Source organism: Corvus kubaryi, unplaced genomic scaffold (genome assembly GCF_017639235.1).
Source record: "Corvus kubaryi isolate FWS band 111438036 unplaced genomic scaffold, C.kubaryi_AGA036_p1.0 37396, whole genome shotgun sequence".
NCBI lineage: Eukaryota > Metazoa > Chordata > Aves > Passeriformes > Corvidae > Corvus > Corvus kubaryi.
The window spans coordinates 10,945,645-10,962,778 of record NW_024581135.1 but is presented as its reverse complement, the minus strand read 5'-3'; the positions used below and the strand labels follow the sequence as shown (position 1 = coordinate 10,962,778).

At 38.8% G+C, this 17,134-nt stretch overlaps 1 protein-coding gene across 1 annotated transcript in view; it reads left to right on the top strand.

Annotated features, from left to right (window-relative positions):
• Positions 1-411: 411 nt before the first annotated feature.
• The window catches only part of SLC49A4 (solute carrier family 49 member 4), a 52,144-nt gene continuing 35,421 nt past the window's right edge, over positions 412-17,134 (top strand). The window contains exons 1-3 of the mRNA XM_042040454.1: positions 412-857; positions 955-1,048; positions 13,802-14,064. Of these exons, the coding sequence (XP_041896388.1) occupies positions 782-857; positions 955-1,048; positions 13,802-14,064 (433 nt within the window). The 5' untranslated portion in view covers positions 412-781. The remainder of the gene's footprint in view (positions 858-954; positions 1,049-13,801; positions 14,065-17,134) is intronic.

Sequence of the window (17,134 nt, the reverse complement as noted above, 5' to 3'; positions counted from 1 at the left end):
TTAATGATTTTTATTATATTCTACTAAGGACATGGAAGCCCTTTATTTTCTATTTATTGCTGTGAAATTATTTCAAAATTTACAGCTTCACAGATGCAGATTTTCTCTGTGGTTTTTAATTGTGCATATTTATGATTTTGGTGTTTTGCAAGATTCTGGAGCTTAAGCCCCTCAGCTGTCACTGTTTGCTGCTGATGGAAACACCTTAGCAGCAGCAAACAACTGCTGGCAAAAGGAATTGCAGCACTAAGATAAGGTTGTTTCTAATCTAAGTGCTTCTCAGTTGAAAATCGCATGAGGAAAAAACATATTCAAGGAATCAGTCAATTGTGGCTTTTTTCTAATGTATGATATTTACAACCTCTGACAATTTGAGCTGAGAGCAGCAAAAATCTACCCTGATTGCAAGGACTGCAAAAAAATACTCACACTTTTTCCCCCCTGAATAAATGGTTGTTTCTTTGGGATGAAATGTGTGTCTGCATTATGAAAGAAAACAATAACAGTGCTGTGTCTGTGCTCATTAAGTGGTTGGAGAAGAATGAACAAGTCCAGATTTTTCTTTGTGTCTGCCTAGATTTCAGATGACGCAGTAGAGCATGTTCCCCGATGCCTCTAATTCTAAAGGGAATAGTGTACTTTACGATGATACTTTTGTTACCACTTTTCACTTTCAAGAATGTCTGTAAAGATTTTGGATACACTCCTGTGCATTACTATGCCAGGAGTAAGCCTTTGTGATTCTGGAGTGTAAGTGTAGAAAATAACTCAGGATTTCATAATGTGTCTAGAATTCATATCAGCACCAAAGTGCTTATGGTTTGAGAGAAATATGTGTTATTTCTGTGAGACTGCATGTAAGTATGTATATATATATATATATATATTTAAGCAATGTTTCTTTTGCAACATTACTGACTTAACTTGTAAAATACTGTTGTGTTTTCATCTTAGGTCTGAGGGTAACAGTGTTACTAACATCATCCCTCATGGTCTTGGGAGCTGGCCTGAGATGTGTTCCAGTTTCAGACCTAGAAATTAGGAAGAAGTAAGTGAATTAATTATTTTTAATATACATATTTTATTCTTTCTGCTAATGTAATTTTTGTTGCTACTACAAAGAAATGTTAGTGCAGATTTTCTGTATGAAGTTGATATGCCAAATGTTTGTTGTGTGGCCATGGTTTTACATGCTTCTTCACGTCTTAAATGGGTTTTTCTAGTCCTTCTTCTCCATAGTATCTGAAGATCAGAAAGCCCTTTACAAGCTTGAGTTAATTAAGCCTCACCCCATCCTGCATAACTAATATTAATCTGCTTTGCAAATAAGGAACCAGAGATTTAGAGAAATTCAGAAACTGGCCCAAGATCACACAGAGTCATGCCTCAAACCCCAAAAATAAGTAATTTGTATGCAAATGTTAAATAATTAGTTCATTTTCTCATATCAAATGTATGGCATCATGCCGTGAGACAGATGAATTTGTGCAAAATGGCTTTTTTCATGTAGTCTCTTCCAGTCCATGTTCCAAAGTAGCTTTGTACTTCTTCTGCAGTGAAATGATTGTCTACTGTACACATGCACCTTAAGAATTTGTGATAGAAACAGACTCCTTCCTAAAAATCCCACAAACCAAACAATTCAATTGTTCCATCAGCATATCCTGAATCTGGGGATCCTCAGTAAGTACAGGAGTAGGGCTTATTTTGTACAGCCAGGGAATATGGATCACTCGTTGTTCACGTAACTTTCTTTCGCCTCTTAGTGCGAAGGAGGTGGGAGTATGGAGGCATTACTACTCTTTCCTGCTACTTTAAAAAAGCAGTAGCACTGGTTCTTTGCTAATTATGCTTGCATAATATGTAAACACTAAGAAAAGCTCTTAAAAATAAAATGTTTTATGTGGGTTGGGTTTTTTCCCCCTCGAATTCTAGTCAGCTTGAATTCTACCAGGCAGTCCTGGTATTACTTAAGCAAGTTGTTTGGGTTTGGGTTTTTTGTTTTCTTTTATTTTTTTCTGTTAGTATTGCTTAAGCTGAAAATCAGCTTGGAAGCCTTTTAAGCTGAGAAAGAAAATGTTTGGTGTGAAGTTGAAAGCTGATGACTGGGTACCATGGGTAAAACAAAGAAAGAGGTTCAGAGAGAGAACTGAGTATGTAAAAAACGCATTAATTGTAAAAGTAGCCCCCATAAGTAAACTAAGAGCAGTGTGTCAGGTAGGGGGAATGCAATTTCTTAGGTGTCTAATGAGCATATAACAAAGCACTCAAGGTGCTCCTGATGTTGGTTGCCCAGTGTTGCCCATTTTCACAGGGTGTTCAAGGACTCTGTTAGCAGGGCAGGCTGAGCTAACCGTATTGTGCTACCCTTCACAGTGACCCTTTTGAGGAAAAGTACTGTTTGGGTGGCCAGGGAGAGTTGTCCTCATTTTAACCCTTGGTCTACATTTTCTTGAAATGTCAAGGGGTGCTCGACTTTCAGTTTGTTCATTCTCATCAGTCTTGGGTTAAATATCAATAGCTTTTAAATGGGACAGATGACTTCAATGCAATGAAATGCGGTATTTTATGTAGCTTTTCATTTATGGTGTGTGCCAGAAGACATGTGCTGCCCTAGGCTTTACCAAAACAAGGATGAAGACTGTAAATAACTGAGAAGATGAGAATTCCCAAGTGAGATGTGAGGTATCATTTGGGGAATGCAAAGGAGAGTTTCCACAAATTCTTAGCACCTTTAAACAAGGTTTTCCAGCATAGCTGCAGCAAGGAGGTCTAGGAAAACAATGAAATACATAACTAAGGAAAAACATTCAAGGAACAACTTCTTCAACTAGAAAAAGAAAGGCTTTGGACTCTATAGAGTCTGATGAGTGAGATGCATAAAACATGATGTTAAAATTTATTGAAAACTATATAGGGAAAAAAAGAGTATGAACAGAATCCTGATGGAAAAGGTTAATAATTTCATATATTCATGCTGTGTAAATATGTATCATCTCCAGCTGAAACTGATAAATTTGCCTACTTATCCTACTCCCAAAAAAGACATTTTCAAGAACTGTAGCTCTACATGAGGAAGTAGCTTGATCTTTTACTCAGTTTGATTAAAAATCTACCAAGAATTAATTATGGCCAACTGCATGAAGCAAAAGAATGGTTTTCAGTGAAGTTTCTTGAGACTTTGTAAATAATTGTACAGACTGTGTGACCTTATACCATGTAACTTGCATTGTTTGGAGGGCTAAGGCTTAAGGCCAGTTCTCATCCGTTATTTGAAGCGTGATACCAGATAAAATAATATTTTTGAGATGAGCATTACTGCTTAATGCATTAGCCACAACTGGCTGAGTACCAAATAATGCACTTATTCTGAGTGTGTATATGCATTAATAGAACAATTTGAATGTTACAGAGCCTGTCAGAGAGACAAGATCACACACAAGCTAATTGGAAGCATTTCAGAAGCCAGTGTAACTGGAATTTCTTTAAATGCTTTTGCGTGTTTTGTAGTGTGTTCCTTCAGTCTGTGAGTAATCTGTGGGAATATGCCGAAGATTTCCATGGGACAATTCTGTCAGAGCTAATATACATAAAATTAAAAGCATGTTCATGAGGTTTGTAAGGTTCAGGTTGGGGGTTTTGTACTTTGTAGCAGTCTCTGCTCCCTAAGCTCTTGTGATTTAACATAAAGGAGAGCTGCTAAAGCCCACCACCTATCAGTGCAGTCATAGACGTAAGGAAATCACTGTTAAGACTGACATTTAATCCTGGCTGCTTTATGCTCCTTATCTCAAGCAGACCTGTAATATCCAAGTGTATTCTTAAGCCCCTTTCCAGTCTATAATTATTCTTTTGGTTATAGTGTGTAGTATCAGACTAAGGTCATCTCCAGTCCTCTGAGTCGTGTTTTAAACATAGACCTTAACCTCTCTTTTCAGTACATTTGATGCCTCTGCATATGAGGGAAAATTCAAGTTGCACATTTCAGTGTGTCTCTTGAAGCAGCTGTGAATTTTCTATGGTAAATTTTTTTTCTCTGCCAGTGTGTGACCTAAAACTATACTGGAAATCCATGCCAGAGCTGCATAAATTCAGTGCAGGCTGAAGTGGGAGTAGATGGGGAAAATGTTGAAGTGTGAACTTGCATGTCAGATGGAGGATCCATCCTTTACATGGACTAATAGAGTCTGTCTCATGTACATATGCTTTTACCTGTTTTCCTCCCCAGCCCAGTAACCTGTGGGGTTAATGAGTCTATCATACAGACAAGGACGTTAAAAAGAATTTTTCTTATGTACCATGAGCTTCTGGGTTTGTCAAATGTGCCAGATATGTGACAGTAAATTTGACTTCTAAAAATAAACCCCCAAACTATTATTCCTTTCTAAATATTGTGAAAACTTCATTTGCCACACCTATTTTTTTAGTTCACAGTTAATATATGTTATATAGAACATAAAAGAAAAAAAGATGTTATCAAATTGTACCTTTCCTGGATCTTCTTCCCTTCTCTGGAGGTTACAAGAACATCACTAATGCTTTTTTGCCTGTGTTTTGTCCAGTCCTTTCCTTTCTGACTCCTGCTTGTCACTGAGTAAATATTTTCATTGAACTCTTTTAGGATTTGGTTATTTTATCCTGAACATTAACATTACTGGGATGCATTTTTTAATTGATTAAATCAGAGTTGGTTTTTTCCCTCCACATAGCACTTCATATTTACCTTGTATTCTGTGTTTAGGAATAGGTTTACATACATCTTAGTTCTTAAATCTAGGCAAAAAGCTGTATGAGCTGAAATATGTAAAAAAGAAGGAAATAAAACGATGAAATCAGCCCACAGCTGTAAATCTTTGGCTTTTAAGACTGATTGTGTGATGTAAGACTTCTTAAAATGTTTTGAAAGACAGGATAATTAAAGACATGGAAGTAAAGGATGTAACATAATTTGTCATTTGTATTGAACACATTAATTAAGCAATTTGTTAGAACCTGTTATGCTGTGGGCTGGTAGGGTTTGTCCTTCACATTAGATTTCACAACAGAGAAGTAGTTATTGAGGACCTTGAATCATGGCAGTGAGAGGATACTCCTTGGCAGTAAATGCCATTAAAATGTTTGTTGGGAACCCAACAAAATAGCGCAGAGGATTCCAGTGGAAACAGAGTGGTTGTTTACACAGTCATTTATTGGAGACACACCAATAGCTGGTAGATTCTGTAATTGCGTCTTTTTGTTAGTATTACCAGTTCTTGGGATTTTGAATCTTTTTCTTACTCTTGAGATACATTGCTGTGAACTCATTTTTTTCTGCCCTGTATTTGTATTACCACATCTTTGGTACATTTTGGTTCTATTACAGAGTTGCAACGTAGTTTGTATTTTACTCTTGTTAGACTTACTCTTTAACAATTCCACATTTTTACTTTTTTCATCCCTGAAAGCCTGAAGAATTACACAGGATCATCTCATTATTTGTCTTTTCTGATCCTAAGGCTGCCATAAGCTACCATTCTTATGCATGAAAAATGCAAAGGGGCACCTCGGAAGAGGTAATTTCAGTAAAGGAAAGACATACTAGGATTCCCATATTCCCTGGGAATACTGAACACACTTCTGTGCTCAAAAACTCCCAACCAACCCAAAGTGGAGCATCTGTGGAGAAGAGGAATTAAAGTGTTCTAGGGAATGAGAAGAGCTTGTTAGGAGAGGATGGCAGACAAATCAGCCTGTAAGAAATAAAGACAGAGTGTGCTGAGTGTTTTGTGCTCCCTACCTCACTGGGGAAGAGCAATGAAAAAGGGATTTAATCTAAAGCAGGGGTCTGGGAGTAGAAAGGTGAATAAACATACTTGTTTGTGTGTTGTAGCTCAGCAAGCCGAGGGGGAAAACATTAAGATTGAGCACTTGCCTGGTGCTGATGGTGCTGGTTTGTGCTGCAGTGCTGGGGAACGGCTGAGCTGGGTTAATTCTTGGGATCAGAAAAAGAGGAAAGTGGGGAAAAAAGGAAGCAGGTCATTCCTGAGTAAGTTCACATGGGGAATACGTATTTTTTATGCTCCTGTAACTTAACAGTTTATCTTGTTTTTATTACCTCCACCAGCTTCATCTTGTACACAGGGTATTTATTTTTTAACCTCTGCTCCAAAGCATTTCTTTTACATCAAAGGTCCTGTGAGTTGTTCTTACGTGGTGATGATTTTTCCAGCTTTGCTTATTTGTTCATGGTAGTGGGGGATGATTTAGTGTCCCTCTGGCTGCCCAGTGGTCCCACCTGCCGGTGCTCAAGCTGCGTGTCCTGTGTTGCAGCAGCAGCCCCTGATCAGTGCCACCACTCCAGAGGCAGCCAAGTTGGCTTCTTCAGCTGGAGCAGCTTTAGTGGAAAAAGGAGATGACTTGACAGTTCTGGTCATAAACACACTGTTCCTTTTGCTCCTGTGCTGGACTTTGGCCATGGCACTGTGGGTGTCATCCACCAGCGACCAGCGTGGCTGCTGAATTAGCAATTTACAGACCCTGTGTAAATTCTTGGAGTACTGAATCCAGTACATTAAAGAAACTCAGAAAGGGCTTGGTATTGCGGCAGTATTTAGTGGGCAGCACTTCTACAAGGCCTCAGCCAGTGTAAGCCTATGCTGGAAGGGAAGAGAATTTATATTCTCTGTGGGATATTTAGCTTCATCTCATATAATGGCAGGTGGTATCCTTAACTGTAGAATGCTTTTAATTTTTTAATTATACTGAGCTCTTTGCTTTAGTTTGTGACTCATATTATGTTGGCTAATTTCTGTCCTTAAAGAATTCATATTAATTGAATTTGTATTGAAGTTGCTGCATTATAATCAAAACACTCTCTTGCTCTTTCACTCGCTTAAGAAAAATTATTCAGGAATATTTAAATACGTCTTGTTTATCCCATTGCTTAATTTGCTGCATCTCCTGTGCACTCCTACTCTTTTACTAAAAAAATCCTACTTAGGACCTCTTTTGTACTAAGTAATCTTAATCAGCTTTCTCCCACAGCAGCCCCAATAGCAGCCAGTCCTGGTGCACGTCCCTGATAATTTTTTTTCTGTATGTTTTGCTTCATTAGCCCATAGTGTAATTGCCTACTTTGTGTTTACAGTGTTGCTTACTTTGCGTCTTTTCATATTTGATGAGCATGTCCACTGTTAATGTTGCTTTAAATATTTCTTCTTTTAGTAATTGGTTTGTGGAGTGGGTTAGTTTTAAAACAAAAACAAGAAAACAGAACTTATAATAAAAAGACCATCAGCTTTGACTTTATCTGTCCTTATCCATGAAACCTGGATAAAGGGAAGAATGCCCCCACACACAGTTGTGTGACAGGTGTGATGGCTGCACAGTAACCCGGTGTGAGGATGCAAGGAAATTTGTCACCACAGTGCCAGGGGGTCTCACTGTACACCCACCTCATCCCTTTCCTCTGTCAGGATGTCTGATGGAGACCTCAAGGGTCTTGGCCTGAGATGGCTGCTTCCTCACCTTGCAAATCCTTGTCTCTCTCGGCAGGCTCTCAGGAATAAATTTTGGAGTAACTGGTTTTCCAGTCCTTTAAATTTAATCCCAAAACTCACTGTCTTTCAGACCATTGTAAATGCATTTGCTGTTTTAAGTGTGGGAGAAGAGACATGAGGCTGGGATGCCTGGGAGATGCTGTGGTCCCTTCCAAGTCTGCTCCCATAATAGTCTGACTGTGCTGAGGCCATGGTTCATACAGAGGTGAAACATGAGCCTAATTCCTGATGAAAATGGCTAAATGTGCATTTTTAAAGTTTTTCTCTTTTCTTTTTCACTCTGTTGCTGGAGATAATGTACCACACAGTGACTCAAGCTTTCTGCTTGTAATAATGTTTCTTACTGGTGAGGGAAAAACCAGCTTTAAATTATTCCACATATCAATGGCTGCATGCATCAAAAACAAGCTAAAAAATGCTAATGACCTCAACGCATGAATATCTGGAAGGCAGAAAGCTTTTGTAGTATAAATGTATCGTTTAATGAAAATATTGAAAGTATATTTCCATGAAATTCATCTATCAGAATGTTATTTTTAATAGACGAATTCATTGCTTTACCCAGAAGTGTTTTTCTTGTCAGTCTTTTTCCAGACATAGAGTGTTACTGTGCTCTCTTTGGGGTATAAACAAAACAGCATTTGCATTGGTTCTCCCCATACTCTATAGCAATGAATTGCAGTAAAACATGAATTTGACCTCCCTAATTCTCTTTGCCTTAAAAGTGCCTGAAAAAGTTCCACTTACTAGGAGGTTCTTTTGTTGTATTTATTTTTGTGAGTTTAAAGAAAAAGCTCTATCCACTTCTAGTAGGTTGATTGTGAAAAATCAGAAGTGATTCTTGATGAAACTGGTGTTGGTTCCCTCTGAGGTATAATCAATCTCCTAATATATAATGTGGGTAACTCCAGGCCTTTTCATATGCCTTTTCCTGGGCAAGCAATGTGCATCATACATCAGTGCAGGCATTCTAGAGTAGGAGGTATTTGCTTGCTTTGTTGCCATGTAGTGACACTAAATTCAACAGCACTTCAAAAGTTCTCTGAATTCCTCCTGTGGAAGGGTCTCTTTCATTTGCTTCCAGGAGTTTCCACAATGAGCTAATCACTACATAAACCTATTTGTCTTACAAATTAGCAGGAGTTGAACAAGCCACTTGTTTCAGTGAATTAAATTGACAGGCATGTGAAAGAAGTATTAGCCATCCATTTCTATAAAACATTAACTTCTTTATCTAGAATTGCTTTTTGCGTTGTTAGGATCAGCAGTTCATGTACTAAACTTTTCCATAGTAAGTGGCACACTACAGCGCTGTCTTCCTGCAGAATAAGCACTCTCAGTGACTTCATTGCTCCTCACACTTTGCCCAACAGTGGCAAAACAGATTTACAGTTTATTTTTGTTGTATTTGCACAGAATTTGAATAGTGACTAAGTGGTCAATTCTCATGGCAGTGAGTGGGAAAAGCATGGTAAAGGTTTCATGAAAAAAACCTGCGCCAGAATCACATCTTCTCAGGGCTCTTGAAATGAGCTCTGCTCCCTCCTAAGATGCAAAGGAATTGAATTTCCCACTTGGCTGGGGTCACTGTGTTCAGAGAGTCAAAGCAACAGCCTGGGGATGACAGCCCTGCTCTTTACTGTGTTGTCTGCCAAAGAAAAGGTGAAAATGCTTTTTCCATACCGTGAATCAGTTAAAATACTGATCCAACTTCTCCAGTCTTAGCCTTCCCAGAAAAAGTTCAGTTTACATGTCTTAGATCTGAGCTTTGGATACTTATTTTAGTGTTGTGGGTTTTAAATCCGTTGTATTAAAAGTAATTCTTTTGGGTAAGTACTTTTCCCTCCACTGTTGCCTTTTTTTCCCCATCTGAGTACAGAAACTAATAAGATTTTCTTTCATTTAAAATTCTCCTAAGTCCAGGCATTAGACACACAGTGGTAAAAACACTAAATGTCTGGATTTTTCACCTAGAAAAAGCATTTATGTAACACACAGCTTTTAGATCGCTTAACAAATCCAGTACCTGATGTGGCTGTGACCATGCATGCAAAGTTTCAACTTTTACAAGGAGAAAAAGAAAAATAAAGCCAACTGTAAATGGAAGTGCTTTCCCATCTTAACTGTATGGTATTATCATCAATCACTAGAACCTTTTTCCTGTATAATCTCACTTTTATCATACCCAGTTGGCTCAGTGATACTGTAATTTCAGCATTTACAGTGTTACATGGTTTTCTTTGTTGCTGCCTGCTAGGATATTGCAACAGTGACTGCAAGAAGTGAATAAGGCAGGTATAACCAGGTCAGTTCCTGATAGTAATATGAAGTCTTCTCAGGGAAGTGGTGAAAACCATATAATTAAAGTTATTTATAGTGTGACTTGGTAAAAAAATTGGGAAAGAGATGACAGTATAGTACAATAAGTGTTTTTCTACTCTAATTTCTATTGCTGTATTTGAACCATCCCTTGTACTATATTTTTGCAGTTCAGAGGCCAATTTAGGAACAAAAGCGATCTTTATTTTGTGCAAAAGTATGTGTGTGTATCTGTGGTTTTTTTAGATAGATAGATGCATAATGTAAATGTGTAAGTTACTCATTACTGTGATGCTCTGGCGTGTGATATTTCACACTACCATTTACTAACAGTCCCCAAATAATTTTGTTTTGTTTTGTTTTTCTTTAAAAGGGCTCATAAAGGGCTCCTGTTCAATTGCAAGTTACAAGTTTGGCAGAGCACATAAATTCATTAGCAGAGAGGTCAGGTGTGCAAAAACCTTGACATATCAAAATGAGTCCTGACCTGGCTTCTGAGGCAGTTAGAAACAAGATATTTTGGTAGATGTTTACTTCCCCACTTTTGCTTTAAGCTACAGTCATCAGTTATTTTGTAAGTTGAGGATGAATTTCTGGTGCAACTTTTTTGCAATTTTCTCTTTCATGATTGTGATTAAAATGCCTTCTACTCATGTTACTTTCTGTCATTTGACCTCAATAGCTTTCTACTTTTTGATACCTGAAAATAATTAAATGATGGCTGGATAAATAACACATCTGAAAACAGAGCTGGATAAATAACAGATGAACATTACACTCGATAGTGTAATGAGACTGAAAAATGTTTTTCCATCTGGGTAGGATCCTGAGCTAAAGTTGTCTTTTCATCCCTTTCCTCAGGAAACAGAAAACTTGTTGTGCAGAATGAAATTGGAATAGTGACAGGGAAAATGCAGTTCCTCTTTGCACCTTTTCAGTAGCAGAAACAAGAAGAAAATCAGGGGATAACAGAAACAAACCTCTCTTGGTCTTGGAGCAATTTTTAGCACTGATGGTGTATGAGAGGAAACTCATGAGCTGCGAGACCAAAATCTAGTGCAGTGCTGATAAGATGTTGTAACAAACAGCAAAAAGCCACCAATACTATTGTGTTCATATTTCTCTGTCAGGTGGAGCAGCTGCTACATACATCTCCCAGAGCAGCAGCTTAGTAAATGCTCTGAATTGCATTTTGAATCTCTCGTCCCTGCCTCTCTGGGGAAATGAGTTAAGGATGTGCAGAAGAACCATGCAAATAATCTTTTTCTCAGGAAAAAGTAGCTTAATTCAAACCAGTATTGAAAAAGAGATAAAATAAGGTTTAGGCTGTTACCATATGCAGAGATATTTGGGGTAGTAGGCTGTATATTGATGGCAATTTAGTCTGAAAATAGTGTTTATTAACTCAAATATGTTAGACTTGAGAAATTAAACAATATGAAGATAGAGATGCTCTACCCTGGATGATAATGTCAGGCTTTGTAAATGCCAAAAATGCAGGTGGAAAGGCAAATCTGTGGGAACAGAGAGCAAACTAGCCAGGACAAGGCTGGAGAGAGAGCAGCCAGGAAAACACCAATAGAAGACACCTTGAGAGAGGCAAAATTGGCTCATCCTTTGGAAAAAAGAAGCCAACAAACCCAAAACAACAAAGACAGAAAGGTAATATAGAATTAAAATTCTGGATTAAGGTGCTACTTTCTCCCTTGGGATCTGCAAAGTAAAATTAACATTTGGTGCTCCCACGAGTACAGAGATTGGTTATAGAGCTTTATTCAGATGATGGAGTTTGATAGACATAATCTAAATCTGAAGTACGTGGTAAGAGTATGTGTGTGTAATTTTCACAATATATAAATTGGGTGGTTTGTTCAGGGTATTTTTACAAAACTTTTCTTCTATCAGATGAAGTGCCTACATGACTACAGGTGCTGCAGAACTGTTGTACTTTTTTCTGATTTTAGTGGGTTTTATTTGCTGTTAGGATGACTACAGAGGAGGCATATTTGAATTAAAACAATAATATCATAGTGGTGTCAGTGAACAGAAGTGGCAGTGTGGCGCCTAAAGCTATAGAGGTTATTTTGTGGTGACACAGTTTTCCAAACATACAATAACAAGAACACAATTTAAACATTAAATTCACTCTGGAGCAAGAGGAGATACTAAAATAAAATCTTTATCTGTTACAGTAGTTACCTCACTTGCTACTGAAATGCACTTGTTTCTTGGGCTGTGCCATAGCTCTGCAAATACTCTGGAACATTTTAGGAGATGTTTGAGAATAACTTACTGTAGTGAGATAAGTAGAATGAAAATACCAAAGTGCACAAGGATACCTTGGTTTGTCCCGAGTACACCATAGAGTAACCATAGGGGATTGATGTAATGTGTCCTCCAGAAAACTATACCAGAGCATTGTTTATATAGTGGTTTTTATTTATTTAAAGCTATTTCATTTTGGTTTAGTATGTGTGGCAGTTTAACAAGCATTAAAAAGGCCTGACCATGCCTTGGTGTGATGTCCATCTGAAGCACATCATCGACACCAGTAATGAAATCTGTCCTTTCTATGTGAGCATTAAAAAAAAACCCTCAAAAAAACCCCAAAACATTGAATTGCTTTCCCAGCTCAGAAAGTGTTTCCTGTATGTGATATATAATAGTGCGTTTTTTTCCTGTGTATTTTTTGTAAATTTTGTTTAAAAATTTAATTTCTAATCCACTGAGAACTGGTAGCATCTATTCCTTTCTATTGCAGTCTACTTAATTCGATAAAGAGTCTGTAGGCATTTCTTTTGCATATTTCATTCCTTTGTGTGCTTTAAAAAACTGCCTGCTATACTGTATGTTATTCAGCCATTTGTGGCTTGAAACAGTGCCTAAATGCTGGCTTATGTTTCCCCATTTTCAGGCCATAGCTTCTTATGTCTCACAACTCAAGTCTTGCAGCAATAACACTGAATTCCTGCTATGGTTAGAAAAACATCACCCATTTGAAAATATCATCTGCCATCACTTTATTGCACAACGAATAGATTTACTTTGGAGGGTTGCAATATCTCATTTGGCTCTCTAGCTGTTTTTTAGACATGAAGTTTTTGTATAAATTCCAAAAATAGTTTTGCCTTCCATGGCTGATTGCTTTTTGGAAAAGTCAAAGTGGAAAGTTTCTGACTGAATTCCACGTGTAGGAGAGCCTTCAAAAAGTCCTTTCTGTATTTGTTCATTGTACTAATATTAAGCCAAACTTTGCAGAGACTTCACTGCTTGGAAGTACTATCTCTGTTCTGTCACCAGCCTTATCTGTTAAATCCCAATGAGTGTGAAAAACGAGAAAAATCTGGGTTTACTTGGCTGTTTTAGCAGAATGTTGAGAATGGCCAGATTGCTGGAGAAGACGACTCTCTTGGAAACCCTAACAGCCCGGCCTTCTCATCTGTAGGCACATAGAGCTCATCTGAGTGTGTAAATAAAAATAAATAATGCAGTGAAAAAATATGCAGAGTATTTTGCTGAAGTGTTTCAATTTTGGATCTGCCAAAACGAATTTAAATCTTCTGTTGGGATTTACGCAAGCGAGGGGTCAGGTTTACAGTTTTGTAATTTAAAGCTTTTCTGCTACTACACCTTTGCTACTTTTATATCCTGTCATGATACCTTTTTGCTGCAAAGAAAGTCCATTTTATTCCCTTTTCTGCTTTGAAGAGAACATTTGCTTCTCTATTTATATGAGGTAATGAGATCAGAGTCGCTCCAGATTCTTTGAATCAATCTAATTGGGCTTCTTTCAGTGTATAGAATATCCCTTCTTTTGCACGGGACTTTCATTTCTTTGTGCAGTAGCTCCATCTCCAGCACTCGATATCTCACATGCCTTTTTAATTAACAAAACCCAGCAAGGAATTCTCATCCAAATGGCCGTGGTCTGTTCTCTCTTTCAGGCTGATTCACGGAGGGCAGCTGTTAAATGGCTTGGCGGGGCCCACGGTGATGAACGCGGCTCCGTTCCTGTCCACGACGTGGTTTTCCCCGGACGAGCGCGCCACGGCCACGGCCATCGCCTCGCTGCTCAACTACCTGGGCTCTGCTGGCGCCTTCCTGGTGGGGCCTCTGGTGGTGCCACCTCCCAATGGCACCGCTCACCTGGTGTCGCAGAGCAACACCCAGCACATCAAGGACCGCATCGAGGCTGTGCTCTATGCAGGTGTGGGTCAACCACAACGCTCGAAAACGTAGAAAATGTGCACACTTTCGTGTGTGGTTGGTGCTTGAGAACCACTACCCTCTAGTGGCTGGTTTGCACAGGAACTAGTCTCTGGCTGAGGGAAAATAATTAAGTCAGGAGGCTTAATTTTTTTCCTTTTGTGTAGGAAAGGTTTTTAAATGGCCTTTTGTACAGACTGACTCCAAAGGAAGTAATTCAATTGTTTGTATTGGCTGATCTTGGGAGAAATGTCTTTTTACAGTTTCTCTGAGCTTCCAGACTGGTTTTTTGCTTATTGAATTTTCATTAAAAATATGTTTTCATGACAAGTTGGGTTTCTTCTACTGTTTCTGTAAGGATGGAAATCCAATAGTCTTTTAGCATTAAATTATTTTCTGCATTAACTGAGCCTTAATTTATGACATGCACGTGCCTTTCAAATGTGATTAGATTATTAGTATTTAAGAATCTAACATTGAAATTAAAACACAATAGGTTTTGTTTTTAACTAAAACGACATCATTTTTACTGGTGAGCAATTTCAATGAAGTGACAATGGTTTAGTGGAAAAAATCACTGATATAAAATTCACCTGATAAAACTTGGATTTTATGTCCTTGCTCTTTTTATTGCAATGGCTTCTATGCCTCTTCCTGTCACTTAGAAGAATTAGCAGCAACCTTTAAGGAAACAGATTTGGTTAAGTGGTTCAAGTGTCTACATTCTGATTTTTAGTGGATATAAAGTGGTACAGTATTAAGAGTTGCACATCTGATAGGGGTTTTCCTCTCTTATAATTGCATCGTCTGAAATTCAGCCAGGAGTTAGTCCTAAGTGTTCCAGAAGTCCTAAGGTATATACATTGTGTAGTTTATATGGAGGTTTAAGGGACTGAGTTAGCTGTTTGTGATCATTCATTCCTGGACATTATTCTTACGGAAATTTGTCAAGTTAATATTCCTGTTGGGTGAGGGCCACTTTAATGTTTGTTTTAAAGAAAGCGTAATAAGAATTTGAATCATGACTTCAGCAAGTATTTCTGAGTAACCTACTTTTTACTGGACTCAGATGGAACAACAAGAAAATTCAAGTTTAGCCTTTTTCACAAGTAAATGTGGTGTTAGGCTCTGAAAATCTCGTGGCAGATGAAAATGGCTAGCGTGAAAGAAGGAAAAATGAAAACAAGCTCCTTTTGTGCTCAGGAGCAGTAGATAAGGGGAGGAGAACCCTAGCAATCAGAGAAGTGCTTTAGCTCTCCCTCTGCAGGTTTTCCATGGAGAGGGAAGAATTCATCTGCCTAAGGAAGTACCGTGTTGTGCTTGAAACCACTGGTTTGAGTCTGGTAGCGCTAGAAATATTGCTTTGAGCAGCGCATTAGATTCACATTCTCTTCGATTCTCTTTTGGGAGGTTTTCCTAGGCATTTTCCTCAGAAACAGGGATGGATTTTGCCATCAAGGTTCAGGTCTTGCCTGCCCCGTGTCTCAGCGTGGCTCTTTCTACCTTTCTGAGCTGGCAAGGGTGTGGGAACACCCTTGTAGACCTGTTTGGGATCACTGGTCCCAACAAGAGATGATCCTACAGCAGCTCTTCAGCTTCCTAGGAATTGTGTTTTGTGGGGCATCTGTATTTCTCACTTAATATTTGAAAGTGCTTTGAATAGAGGTGGTTTCTTTGTGCTTGTGTCCTATGGGATGTGTCTTTTCAGGAGCTGCAGCCCCTGTAGCTGTTCAGACAATGACAGAGTGCTGCTTTGTGAACATTGCTGGCCTGCAGTGAATCACAGAGATGATGGAAAACCTCCAACTGGTTTAAAATTGCAAAGAACTGTCAGAGAGGAGTTTGCTTTGAATCCTTCATGGGATTTGTTCTGTCTCACCTCAGCCCTGTTTCGCTGGAGAGCTGAAGGCACAAGGTCCCTGCTGGCAGCTTCCCTGTCCTCTCTTGTGTTGCATGGGCTCCAGAGGTGGAAGGATGGCTGCCTCGTGGTGGGTGATAGTGAACAAACAGCTCTGTTCACCTGTGGGACAAAAAGTACCTGGTAGGTGGGGTAGGGTAGTATTTGTCCCCTTAAACAGCTGGGCAGAAAACTAGGCTCAAATTGACTTCACAGATTAGTAGCAAAGGTTTTGCAGAATTTAGAAGAACAAGGAGCTGGACCCAAATGTCCCACTTCCCCACTTCTTCAGCGAGTGTGGTCAGGTTTGGTATGAGTTCTCTTTTCAGATACTACAGGAAAGTCAATTTCACAGGGTAAGTACTCTGCATTTCTAATGAGCTTGTTGCTTTTGTGTGAGGTAGCGTTAAATAAGCAGCCACCAAAAGTTAGATGATGTCTTTTAAAAGACAGTAATAATGTGAATTGTTAACTTGGGATCAGTAGTGCGCCACGAGTGTGCAAATTTTCCAAGGACTTAAGCTCAGACATGATTATGAAGCAATTGCTTATAAACCCATTCTGAAATTGCTCTGTTAACTCCAGTCTCTTCTGTGTTTTAATAAATTGCTGTTCCTTTATCTCAGACTAAGAGCTCAGCTGAATTGCCACAGCCTCTTTCTGTGTCATCTGTGTCGCTGCACATTCTGGTTCACAGCTTAAATAGTACAGATATAGCAAATCAGGAGTGAATTGTATTACCTGAATTGTGTAAGGAAGCATGAATTATTCTGGACTGCAGCCAGAGCTTTTAGCCTTGTGCTTTCTTACATATCAATGTAAAACCATTATTTGTTAAAAAAAAAAAGTTTGTGTGTGTGTAAGGGGCCCTCATATCCCCTGGAATGTTCCCACAGAACGAGGTGGGGAAAAGGGTTTCTGAGAGTGGGTAGGTTTTTGTGCTATGAGTAGCCTGTGTGAAGGAAAAATACTTTGCATCAAGGAGGCTTGTGGCTCTGTAAACCTCTTTTTTTTTTTTTTTCTGGTCTGTTTGGGGTTTGCACAAGCATCAGATGCCTGCTTCCTAGGCTAAGATGCAGGCATCTCTCACGTCACAAGTCACTGTGGTGTGGTACCCAGCTTTCCTGTGAAGCATTCTAGCTTCACTCCTCCACAAGAGATACATGTACATGTC